At 39.5% G+C, this 13,122-nt stretch overlaps 1 protein-coding gene across 6 annotated transcripts in view; it reads left to right on the forward strand.

The window, feature by feature from the left end:
• The window catches only part of CPQ (carboxypeptidase Q), a 573,403-nt gene that overhangs the window by 262,317 nt on the left and 297,964 nt on the right, over positions 1-13,122 (forward strand). For all 6 annotated transcript variants that reach the window (XM_025265059.3, XM_025265060.3, XM_044928552.2 and 3 more), the window contains exon 4: positions 6,461-6,668. In XM_025265059.3, coding sequence (XP_025120844.3) covers positions 6,461-6,668 — 208 coding nt within the window. The remainder of the gene's footprint in view (positions 1-6,460; positions 6,669-13,122) is intronic.

The following is a 13,122-nucleotide window of genomic DNA, read 5'->3' on the forward strand; positions in this document are numbered from 1 at the left end:
AACCTTGCACTTATTTTATGTAGATAAAAGATAATATTCAACCTACTTCAAATTATATCACTTCACACCAGAAATTTAGTAGGATTTGAAAAGCTGATTTGAAACTTATTTTCCATATTCATTTTATATTTTGGGATTACTCTCTTGCAAGCGTAGAGAGCAGCAGGCTTTGTTTTCATACATCTCATAAACCAGAGTCATGAAAGCATGGTTTTTTGAATGAACTTTTTCCCTTGAAGAGAAATCTGGAAGCTTAGGTTTTTATTTTGATATTTTATATTAAAAGTTTTATTAGGATACATCCACAAACCATATAATTTACTTTTTAACACATACAGGTTTTTTTTAGTATATTCAAAGATTTTGCAAGCACCATCACTGTCTAATTTTAGAACATATTTATCATCCTGATAAGAAATCCCCAAATCAGCATTCACTCCCCATTTCCCTTTCCTTTCCAACAGCACAAGACAACCTAAAATTTACTTCCTACCTCTATGAATTTGCCTTTTCTGAACATTTCTTGCAAATGGAATTTTATGATACAGTAAGTCTCCTACGTGTAAACAAGTTTCGTCCTGAGAGCACATTTATAAATCTAACTTGTTTATAAGTCCAATAAAGTTAGTCTAGGTACCCAACTAAATAAGTTGATAAACAGTATATAATAGATTTTATAACACTTTTCACACAGATAACACATAAAAAACAAATACAAAAAATAAAGAAAGCATTTTTAATCGAACAGTATAGTACCTTGAAAATTACAGTAGCACGGTATAACAGCTGGCATACAGAGGCTGGCATCCAGAGGCTGGCATCCAGAGGCTGGCATCCAGGGAACGGTTACTGAGCGGAGGAGGAAGAGGTGGAAGGTGGTGGAGCTGAAAGAATCATCAGCAGTAGGAGACAGGGCAAGCTGCAAGTTCACTCACATCCTTGGGCTTGAAATAAAGACTCTGTACTACACAGTAAAGTACTCAAAAGCACACCGCTTACAGAGAACGCAGGCACATGACAATGTACGCCAGACATGTGAACTAACTTATGTGACTAGACATGCAAACACGTGTTCACGTCTTTGAAAGTTTGCCACTTGAAGCTTAGTACGTAGGGGACTAACTGTCTGTGGTGTGGTGTGATTGGCTTCTTTCACTTAGGATAGTGTTTTCAAGGTTCATTCATGTTGTAGCACACTTTAGAACAATTGTTTTTTATTGCTGAATAGTATTTCATGGTATAGATATAGTGTATTGGAATATCCCCTCATCAGCTAATGGACGTTAGGTTTGTTTCCGTCTTGGGCCTCTTCTGAATAATACCGTAAACATTTGTGTGCTCATTTTTTTGTGAACACATATTTTCATTTCTTTTGAGTTTATACCTAGTAGTAGAACTGTGGGTTGTATGGTAACTAAATGTTTAACTTTTTGAGGAACTGTCAAATTGACTATGCCATTTTATATTCATACCAGCTATGTACAAGGGCTCAGAGTCTTCCACATTATTGCCAGCGTTTCTTTTTACCTTTCTTTTTGTTCATAGCCATCCTATGCAAAGTGGCACCTCGTTGTAGTTCTGACCTGCATTTCCCTTATAGCTAGTGGTGTGCTGCATCTTTTCACATGCTTTTTATACATTTGTGTATCTTATTTGTTGAACTGTCTATTCAAATTCTTCATGCATTTTTAAATTGGGTAGTCTTTTATTATTGAGCTTTAAAGAGTGATTAATATATTTTAGACACAAGTGCCTTCTCAGATATTTGATTCATAAAAGTTTTTCTCCCATTCTGTGGTTTGTTTTCTTCACTTTTTGGTGGTGCCATTTGAAGTACAAAAGTTTAATGTTTTGATGATTCAATTTATCTCTTTTTTCTTTTGTTGCTTATGACTTCAATGTTGTATCTAAGAAATAATTTCCTTACCTGAGATTGTGAAGTTTTATAGTTTTAGCTCTTACATTTGGGTCTATGATTCCTTCATATTTTGTGTGATATAGGGGTGCAATTTCATTATTTTTCATGCAGGTATCTGGTTGGCCCCAGCACCATTTGTGGAAATACTTTTCATCCCCACTGAATTATTTCAACCCTCTTTTTGAAAATGAATTGATCATTCTTATAAAGTTTATTTCTCAATTCTCAATTCTATTTTATTGATCACTATATCTATCTTTATACCCGTACTATCCTTTTAATTACTATAGATTTGTAGTGTGTTTTTAAATGTGGAAGTGTGAATCCACCAGTTTTGTTCTACTTTTTCAACTTGTGCTGGTTATTTTGAGTCCCTCGTTTTTCCATATGAATTTTGGAATCAACTTGTAAATTTCGTCAAAAAAGGCAGCTAGAATTTTGATAGGGATTGCACTGAATCTGTAAATAAATTGGGGGACTATTGTCATCTTAAGAGGGCTTCCCTGGTGGCTCGGTCAGTAAAGAATCTGTCTGCAGTGCAGGAGATGCAGGTTCAATCCCTGCTTCAGGAAGGTCCCCTGGAGGAGGGCGTGGCAAACCACTCCAGTATTCCTGCCTGGAGAATCCCATGGACTGAGGAGCCTGACAGGCTACATTCCGTAGGGTCGAAAAGATTTGTACGCAACTGAAGCAACTGAGCACAACACACACACACCATCTTAAGAATGTGAAGTCTTCCAATCCATGAACATAGGGCACTTTTCATTTGGATCTTCTTTATCTCAACATTTTGCAGTTTTCATTGTGCAAATCTCACACATCTTTTGTTAAATTTTATTTTGTTCCTTTTGTTGCTAATGAAAAAGCGATTGTTCATTTTCAGATTGCTCATTGCTGTGCTGTGCTGTGCTTAGTCACATAGTCATGTCCAACTCTTTTCGACCCCATGGACTGTAGCCTGCCAGGCTCCTCTGTCCATGGGATTCTCCAGGCAAGAATACTGGGGTGGGTTGCCATGCCTTCTTCCAGGGGATCTTCCCAACCCAGGGATCAAACTCAGGTGTCCCTCGTTTCTACTGTATTGCTACTATATTGTATTGTTTATCACTACTGTACAATTGATTTTTGTATATTGATCCTGAAACCTTGCTGTACTTGCTCATTAGTTCTAGTAGTTTTTGTGTGTGTGATTCCTTATGATATTCTATATATTTGACCATCTGTGAACAGTTTTACTTCTTTTTTCCAATCTAGATTTCTTTTATTTCTTTTTCTTGTCTGATTTTTTTAGCTAGAACCTCTGGTCCAATATTGAATAAAAGTGGTCAGAGCAGACATCTTAGTCTTGTTTTTTGATCTCAGGGGGAAAGTATTTCATCTTCTACACTAATTAAGATGTTTGCTATGGGTGGTAGCTCAGATGGTAAAGCGTCTGCCTACAATGTGGGAGACCTGGGTTCAATCCCTGGGTCAGGAAGATCTGGAGAAGAAAATGGCAACCCACTCCAGTATTCTTGCCTGGAAAATCCCATGGACGGAGGAACCTGGTAGGCTACAGTCCACGGGGTCGCAAAGAGTCGGACATGACTGAGCAACTTCACTTTCATAGATAGCTTTTATTGAATTGAGGAAGTTCCCTTCCATTTTTAGTTTGTTGAGTGTTTTTATTATGAAAGAGGATTAGATTTTGTCCAAGGCTTAGTCAGCATGTATTGAGATGATCGTGTGATTTTTATCTTTTATTACATTATTATAATGTGCTACATTGATTGACTTTTTTGATATTGCATTCCTGAATAAATTCCTCTTGCTCATGGTGTTTTCATATGTTGCTGTATCAGTTTATTTTAGTTTCTTTCTTTTTTTTTTTTTTTTTTGCATTTATACTTATAAGCGATTTTGGGTTGTAGTTTTCTTTCCTAGCAGTGTCTATGTCTGGTTTTGTTAGTAGTAGTAGTGGCCTTGTAGAATGAGTTGGGAAGCGTTCCCTTCCCTTGTATTTTTTGAAGACTTTACGAGGGATTGATATTAATCTTTAAATGTTCTTATTTTGATTTTTTTTTTTACAGCTTCCTTTGTCATTTGTGCTTTGTTGTTGTTAAATTGCACACGGGGCTTGTAAACGGGGTCAGGGAGCTGATGTTGATGCTGATCCTCTCCTGTAGGACAATTGACAGTGACAACGCAGAACTTCAACTAAAACTGTTGAGTCTTCTGTCTGCTTCTGCTGGACAGTGCTGAATGCTCCACCACCACAGCACATGTGTAATTACAGAAATAAATTAGAAGCATTTTATATCTTGAATTCAGTACCACAGTTGGAAAATGCCATTTTCCTCAGTAGAGCCATGGGTGTATGCCCAGTTCACTGTACCTAGATTAAGAACTCTTACCTGCAACTTATTAGTGCCAATTTGTTTGGAAACATTATTTAAAAGAGCCTATTAAGTGTTACACTGACCTCCTTTCGAGTCAGAGAGCCTGAGAACAAGGAGAGTTTGTTGGATCCTAGACATCACGTAAGGTAATATGAATAATAAATATTTAGATTGTCTTCCTACATGTTTCAAAATACTTTCAGTTATTAATCACTCTACCAAGTCAGTGGGGAAAATTAACACTTAAGAAATAATAATAATGACAACTAATGTTTACTAAGTAATTCCTATGTGCCAAGCACTTTTAAATCCTTTACATATGCTATCTCTTTTATTCCTCAGAGCAATCTTATGAGGTCAGTGCTAATTTTATTCTCCATGTTTCAGATGTGGAAGCTCAGGAACAGAGAGATGATCCAAGTTGCTTGGTGTCAGGCAGTCAGAGAGTTGGCAGAACCAGGATCTGACCTGAGTTATGTAACTTCATGCTGCTGCTGCTAAGTCGCTTCAGTTGTGTCCGACTCTGTGCAGCCCCATAGACGGCAGCCCACCAGGCTCCCCCATCCCTGGGATTCTCCAGGCAAGAACACTGGAGTCAGAGTGGGTCAGGCATATTCTGAAACAGGGATTCAGATTCAGGCTTTGTTTTATAAGTTTTAGATTTAAAAGTCATTTGTCTCTCTCTTATGAAGGATAAAATTTCCAGCCAACACTTAAGAAATGTCTATAAAGAATGTGCTTAGATTGTCCTAAGGACTTGAGCTCACACAGTCTCTCTCTGCAAGATTAATGTAATAGATAAATTAGTATGATAAATATTTAACATTTATCGAGTGCTTACTATATTCTAGGATAAGTAATATGTTTGTATAAATTAAGTAAATTTGCAAAATAACTGTGAAGTGGATATTATAATTACCATCTTCAATCACAGATGAAGCCACTGAAGCAAAGATGTATAACTTGAGTGCGTGCATACTCAGTTGCTTCAGTCATGTCTGACTCTTTGTGACCCTAGGGACCATCACCCGCCAAGCTCTTCTATCCTTGGGATTCTCCAAGTGAGAATACTGGAGTGGGTTGCCATGCCCTCCTCCAGGGGATCTACCTGACCCAGGAATCCAACCTGGGTCTCCTGCATTGCAGGCAGATTCTTTACCTGCTGAGCCACCAGGGACGTCTGATGTGTAACTTGCCCAATGCCAATTAGTAATAAGTGGCACAGTCCAGATTTGAATCCAGAATCTCGGTTCTTAATCACTTTGCCCTGCAGTTTCTCTAAGTCAGTAAGTCATCACCTAATACACGGTCACGAGAATATAGTCACACCAAGAAAGCAGTGGTAAGACTGCATCATCGTGTTTGTACACATGAAGACTGAAGTCACTTCTCCAGGAGAGAAATGTGTTTTGGCTAAAAGGAGGAGAAACACGTTTCTCTGAATATAAGACCACCTGAAGCAAGTATGGAAATATTAAAAAAAAAAATTTAATTTGGATAAGAAGGCTCTTAGCTTGTGCTTCCACAGAAGACAGGAGTAGACTGATGGGATACAGGGAGCATTCGGGAGCCTTTTTCTTGTAGTGGTGACATCACCGGACCCGGGTTTACTTGGCACTTTTCCTTATGGAAACACAAACATTTCTTCCAACATTGTTGTGTGGTTTTCCTGCAGAGCGTTCTACCCCTACGCAGGGCATTCTACCCTTATGCAGGGCTACATTGCAGACCTCTGTGTTCGGGTGGGAAGACAGCAGCACTCGAGCCAGACCAGAGAGCCAGGTGCATCTACGCCAGTTTGTGGGTCCTCTGGTCTGTAGCTGTGATAGAGTTTTATCTCCTCGAACACATGTGTTCACCTCTTGGTCTTGAAGACACTGAGTTTGAAGCAATTTTCAACTTTTTAAAGGATTATTCAAATTATCAAAATACATTTTATAGCATGTTTTCAATGAAATTATTATTAAACTGAAGTTTCTAAGTTATTTTTATAAAAAAAAATTACCTTCACATCAAAAGCAAGTAAACCAATATTGCCCACCCTTTCTATTCCTCACATGCAAACAAAGACCAGTGAAAATCAAATGTCAAATACAGGGGCTTTTAAAAAATATGTTTGGTCCATTTCCACTATCAAGGTAACCTGGTGACTTCTTTTCTCAAGTCCTCACACAGGTATTCAGGAATACCAGAAGGGTGTGCCAAAGATCCCAACAGCTTGTATTACGGTGGAGGACGCAGAGATGATGTCAAGAATGGCTTCTCGCGGGAACAAAATTGTCGTTCAGCTGAAGATGGGGGCAAAGAGCTATCCAGATGCTGATTCCTTCAACACGGTGGCAGAGATCACTGGGAGCAAGTATCCGGAGCAGGTGAGTGAAGACAAAGGAAAGGGATGGACTGTCTGGGAACAGGATGTTGCACTCAAGTTTCAGTTTTTAGAAATAGTTTAGGAAAGAGAGCAGGAATCTGCAGAGCTGATCCTCATAGACTCATTAAAGGCAAACACTTCATAAACACACACACACACACACACACACACAAGGCTTCCCTGGTGGTTCAGATGGTAAAGAATCTACCTGCAATGCAGGAGACCCAGGTTCAATCCCTGGGTGGGGAAGATCTCCTGGAGAAGGAAATGGCAACCCACTCCAGTATTCTTGCCTGGGAAATCCCATGCACCAAGAAGCCTGGAGGGCTACAGTCCATGGGGTTGCAAAGAACAATTGAGCAACTAACACACACACACACACACACACATTTTCCCTATTAAAAGTTTACTACGTTGAATGAACAAGGGCAGGACTAACCAAAGGGCAAAACATGACCCGCTGTGTGGAAGTTCACCTCTGAATAGCTGAGGGCAGTATTTGTCTATTTGTGTCGAATTTCTTCCATTTGGAACCAGCTTGGCATTTGAGATCATGCCAATAGTTGATAGTAGGCTTATTGTGTGACTTGTCTTCATCTTTTCAAAGCTCCATGAAGTAGGTCTATTTTCTCCATTTTACAGTTGAGGAAAAATAATCTAGAAGGAAACTCACTTGCCTAAGGTCCATACAGCTAGTAAATGGCTGAGGAGGGACTCAAACCAGGACCTTGTGAATATTAAACCAAACTGTAGACCACAGTTTATGTGAAATCTTTAGAGGTGTTTTGTTTTTTTTTTTTTTTAAATCAAATAGTCCTAGATACATATTCAAACTCTATACTAGCTGAAGATTAAATAACTTCAGCGAGTTACTTATTCTCTAAGTCTAAGAGAATTTATCTACAAAGAAGGGGAAGAACAGGATTAGTGTGAGGACTAGATTAGATAATGCGCATCCGATAGCCTCCTGATTCAGTGTTTGTCATGTCACAGGCACCCACTGAATGTCATGTTTTCTTCCTATGACATTAAATGTACAAAAAAATGGCTTTTATGAGGTTTCTGGTATGAATCTTATTTATTAGTAGGTATTGGAATTCTGAAAATAGCCCCTAAAATAAAGCTGTTCGGGAAGTTTAGACTTGTATTTCGTTTAAGGGGATCAGCGGGATGAGAGAACAAGGGCACAGTGATGGAGAAACTTCTGCAAGCGTCCTAGCTTGGGGCCTCTCTCAGACTTAAGGGCTGCGCTGCAGTACAGATTCGGTTTAATTCCAGAACCCTTTTCTCTCTTCCTAAATGAACTGCTCCCAGGGCTGGGGCATGCATCGACCCTGGGGTTATAAGCCACAGATATAGTGGAAAAGCAAGATCTCAATAGGACCAGGGGAGTCAGACAGCCTTAGCGAAATTATAGTTTTAAGTGTTGAGAAAAGAAACAAGTCTCTTGTCTCTTCAGGAAACAGAGGCAATAGAAGAGCCAAGAGTCCAGGTTCCAGGAACTGAGGAGTCAAGACCCCTTGGAGTGTAATCCTTACTGTCAGTACTTCCAGGACGAAATGTTGCTTTGTTAAGGTTGTTAGTCCAGGTGGGAGGGGTTTAGGATTATATTTTTATCAGCTGTCCAGATGCGCACGCTGGTTCTAGCCTGAGAACAGGGGGCAAGATGAGAGTGAGTTATCAGAACCGTAGTCTGAAATGGCCAGTGGGTGTCAGGGTCTGTGGCTAAAGCATTAAAACAGAGGCATTCTCGGGCAGCAGCAGCTGGAAGGTTGAGGTGGTGCTGGCTCAGAGCTTCCCAGGAGCCAAGGCATCTTCCCACTGCGCGCGGTCAGTCTACTCCTCAGCCCTGCAGGATTGTTTTTTCAATCAGTTTTACTGAGGTATAGTTCACATAAAATAAGCTTACCAAATTAAAGTGTACAATTCCATGAGTGTTGAAAAATGCACCCAGGAATATAACCCCAAACATAATAAAGAATATTTTTCTCACCCCAAATGTTCCCTTGGGCCCCCTTACAGTCCATCTCCTCCTCAAGTCCCCTGTCCCCGAGGGACCACGATCTGCTTCCTGAAACTATAGCTCTTTCTTCTCTAGAATTTCATGTAGATAGAATCATGCACATGGAGTCTTTCACACTGGCTTCATTCACTCAGCATAATGCTTTTGAGGTTTATCCATGTTGTATCTGCTGCTCATTCCTTTATTCTGCTGAGTAATATTTCATTGTGAGGCTAGACCACAATGTGTTTATCCATTCACCAAGGATGATGGACATTTTGGTGGTTTCTGGTTTTTGACTGTTATGAATAAAGCTTTTGTGAACATTCTTGCATAAGTCTTCTCCTGGCCATATGTTTTCCTTCTTTATAAACAACAACAACAAGTGCCTAGGAGTGGAATTGCAAGGCTTGCCTGAATCTTAGCATCCTAATCTCTGTAAAGATGCTTCAGTCTGTATTCTATGGGGTAGCACCTTCTCCAGGTGTGTGATGGACAATTGCAGAGAGGTCCTAGGAGTCAGGATTTCACCTCAGTCATAGTGTTGCGTAGCATTCCAAGAGTTAGTTATAAATATTTTGTTACCTAGATGTAAATGATGGAAGATTAGCAAAAGGTCTCCCACAGAGAAGTCACAGTATTACCTTCCCAGAAGGAATGTGGGTGAGTGCTGTGCAGTGACGTGCACGTGGCTGTGTGTGGGGGAGTCTGCCTTACAGTCTGCCTAGAACCACAGAGGGGTCTAGGCTGTGAAGGGAAGCTGGAAGCGTCTGTTTTCCCCCTAGGGGTTAGGCAACTTAATGAACGTAAGCACAGTACATCCCTTACAAAGTCTCCTCGGGGAACCCTCCCCTCATTCCACCACTTGATGCCATTGTTAGACCATCATCTCCCATCAGAGCTTGTCCCAGATGCCATGAGCCTTCTGTTTACTTTCTTTTTTTCTCTAACGCCTATCCCAGAATTTGGCAGGCAGTGGCTTCTCCATACATATTTTATTTCAGTGAAATGAGGAGAGAAATAATAAAAAGAGAAGAAAATGAATGGATGATTTTCTTAATCTGTATTCTCTTTAAATCCAGAAGTTTTCCTGCCTATTTAGAACATTGGTTGTCCATGGGCATATTGGACATCACCCCTAAATGCATTTCTATGTGGCTAAACTCGAGTTCATCACCTCCCTCACACCTGACACCTCATCTTAATTTCTTGTCTCTATTAAAGGAACCCTATTTACTTAGGAGCACAGTTCAGAGACTTCAAGTTATTTTTCCTTCTCTCCTCTCTATCACTGTCCTACAGTTAAGAGCCATATCCCATTCAGTCTGCTTTCAACCTATTTTTTAAAAAAATGTAGTCCTGCTTTGTCTTTATGTTGCTATTGTTCTAATTCAGGCCCTTGAAATTTCCCTCCTGACTTTCTTTTCTTCTGTTCTTTTTCTGCTTCTGCATTTTTGCAATGCAGTTCAGTTATCTTTTAAAATGCCAATCTCAAAGTGGAGTTTCCAAGCTGTCAGGGGTCCTGTCCCCTAAAAGATAAAAGTTATGACAAAGGTAAATGCTGGGACTTTGATGGCACTCCATTGGTTAAGACTTTCCTTCCCATGCAGGAGGTGCAGGTACTATCCCTGGTTGGGGAGGGATGCCTCGCAGTCAAAAAACCAAAATATAAAACAGAAACAATATTGTAATAAATTCAATACAGATTTGGAATTTAACTGGGGTCTCCTGCATTGCAGGTGGATTCTTTACCAACTGAGCTATCAGGGAAGCTCCCCCCCAAAAAATAAAAGTAAAATAAAGGTAAATGCTGAAGTGAGTGATCAGAGTTGAGGAAGACAGAGGAAAAGAAATCACATTGGGAAAAGTTTAGGGGAGTTAAGTAGGAGGCAGTTATGGTTAAATTAAATTAAACTATTCATAAATGAGTTGAAAATTAGAATGAAGAAAGGGGGAAAAGAGATGTATGGTAGAGATCCCATACCACCTAGACCCCTTCTTTCACTGGCTAGTGAGGGAGTTCAGCTCTCCTAAACTCTAGCAAACTTTTCTAACATCATTTAACTTTATTTTTTATTTTAATTTTAATAAAATTTTAATTTAAATTAGTATGTTGGCAATGATATAAATATTGGTCTTGATAGTTTATGTTGACCTACTTATCCCTGACATATCCTTGATACCTTGCTTCTTATTAATGACTGAGGAACAATGCTAAATAGTGCTGAGCAAACCAGTTGCAGTGGATATTACTGCTAAAAATGAAGAGGATGTGTTTTGAAACTGCCATTATTCTGCCTGCAGCCAAGCTTCGTGGGTGACCTGAAAGTGGTCTAACACCCAGGCAGTGGCCGATACTCTTCAGCGCTGACACCCACCTTATATCTCATACATGCACAGCACCTTGATGAAAGGAAAGCATTTAACACATAAAGAATCCTTCTGATTTGGCCCAAGATCTATGGACAGCATGTTGTGAATTTTGGCTCTGGAAAAGTATATGTGTGATTAATGAAGCATTAGTTTCAAAACCCTGTTACATAGTTCAGATATAACCACAGGCTTTAAAAAATGCCAATTATACACATACTTTATTGGGTTTCAATATATGAAAAGGCAGAATAAGGGTATTATAGACACAAATCCTACCCGCTTCCTAAAAACCCCTCAAGACGGCTCCTCCAGGCCTGAAATCCTCTCTCCACTCTTCCCTCTTCTGAAATTGCTCCTCTGTGATTTGGGTGTGTTGTGCAGGGTTCAGCAGACCTGAACACTTTGAGGGGGTGCATTTCACTGGCGAAAAGCAGGTGGCTGGAAGCTCTGACATTAGGCCATTTTTTAAAATATTACTTTTTATTGAAATATAGTTGTTTTACAGTGTTGTGTTAGTTTCTACTGTACAACAAAGTGTATCATTATATATATAATTTCTTTTTATGAATTTCCTTTCCATTTCAGTTCAATTCAGTCACTCAGTCGTCTCTGACTCTTTGTGACCCCATGGACTGCAGCACGCCAGGCTTCCCTGTCCATCATCAACTCCCAGAGCTTGCTCAAACTCATGTCCATCGAGTCAGTGATGCCATCGAACCATCTCATCCTCTGTCGTCCCCTTTTCCTCCCACTTTCAATCTTTCCCAGCATCAGGCTCTTTTCCAATGAGTAACTTCTTCACATCAGGTAGCCACAGTATTGGAGTTTCAGCTTTAGCATCAGTCCTTCCAATGAATATTCAGGGTTGATTTCCTTTAGGATTGAATGGTTTAATCTCTTTGCTGTCCAAGGGACTCTCAAGAGTCTTCTCCAATACCACAGTTCAAAACCATCAATTCTTCAGCTCTCAGCTTTCTTTATAGTCATACATCTATACATGGCTACTGGGAAAACCATAGCTTTGACTAGACGGACCTTTATTGGTAAAGTAATGTCTCTGCTTTTTAATATGCTGTCTAGTTTGGTCATAGCTTTTCTTCCAAGGAGCAAGCGTCTTTTAATTTCATGGCTTCAGTCACCATTTGCAGTAATTTTGGAGTCCCTCCCCCAAAATAAAGTGTCTTTATTTTTTGGAACTCAAAAAAAATAAGGTCTTTCACTGTTTCCATTGTTTCCCCATCTATTTGCCATGAGGTTTCCCCATCTACATGCCATAAATGAAAATGCCTTTCCATTTAGTTACCACAAAACATTGAGTAGAATTTCCTGTGCTACACAGTAGGTTCCTCATGAGTTATCTATTTTAAATATAGTAGTATATACATGTCAATCCCAATCTCCTAATTCATCCCACCTTCCCCCAACTTGGCATTTACAAGTCTGTGTCTCTATTTCTGCTCTTCAAATTAGCCTATCTGTATCATCCTTCTAAATTCTGCATATACATGGTATTATCTGATATTTGTTTTTCTCTTTCTGACTTACTTCAGTCTGTATGAAGTCTCTAGGTCCATCTGTGTCTCTGCGACTGGCACAATTTTATTGCTTTTTATGGCTGAGTCCATTGTATATTTGTACCACATCTTCTTTACCTATTCCTCTGTTGATAGACACTTATGTGCTTCCATATCCTAGCTATTGTATTAATAAATAGTGCTGCAGTGAACATTGGGGTGCGTGGATCTTTTGGAATGGTGATTTTCTCCCAGTGTATGCCCAGGAGTGGGATTGCTGGGTCATATGGTAGTTCTATTTATAGTTTTTTTTTTAATCTCAATACTGTTCTCCATAGTGGCTGTACCAATTTACATTCCCACCAACCATGTAGGAGGGTTCCCCTTTATCCACATCTTCTCCAGCATAAATTTTTTGGAAATTTTTTAATGATGGCCATTCTGACTGGTGTGAGATGATACCTCATGGTAGTTTTGTTTTGCATTTCTCTAATAATTAGTGATGTTGAACATTTCTTTCATATGTTTTTTGACCATCTGTGTGACATTAGGCCTTTGAACTCCTT

This window comes from Bubalus bubalis, chromosome 15 (genome assembly GCF_019923935.1).
Source record: "Bubalus bubalis isolate 160015118507 breed Murrah chromosome 15, NDDB_SH_1, whole genome shotgun sequence".
NCBI classification, from domain to species: Eukaryota; Metazoa; Chordata; class Mammalia; order Artiodactyla; family Bovidae; genus Bubalus; species Bubalus bubalis.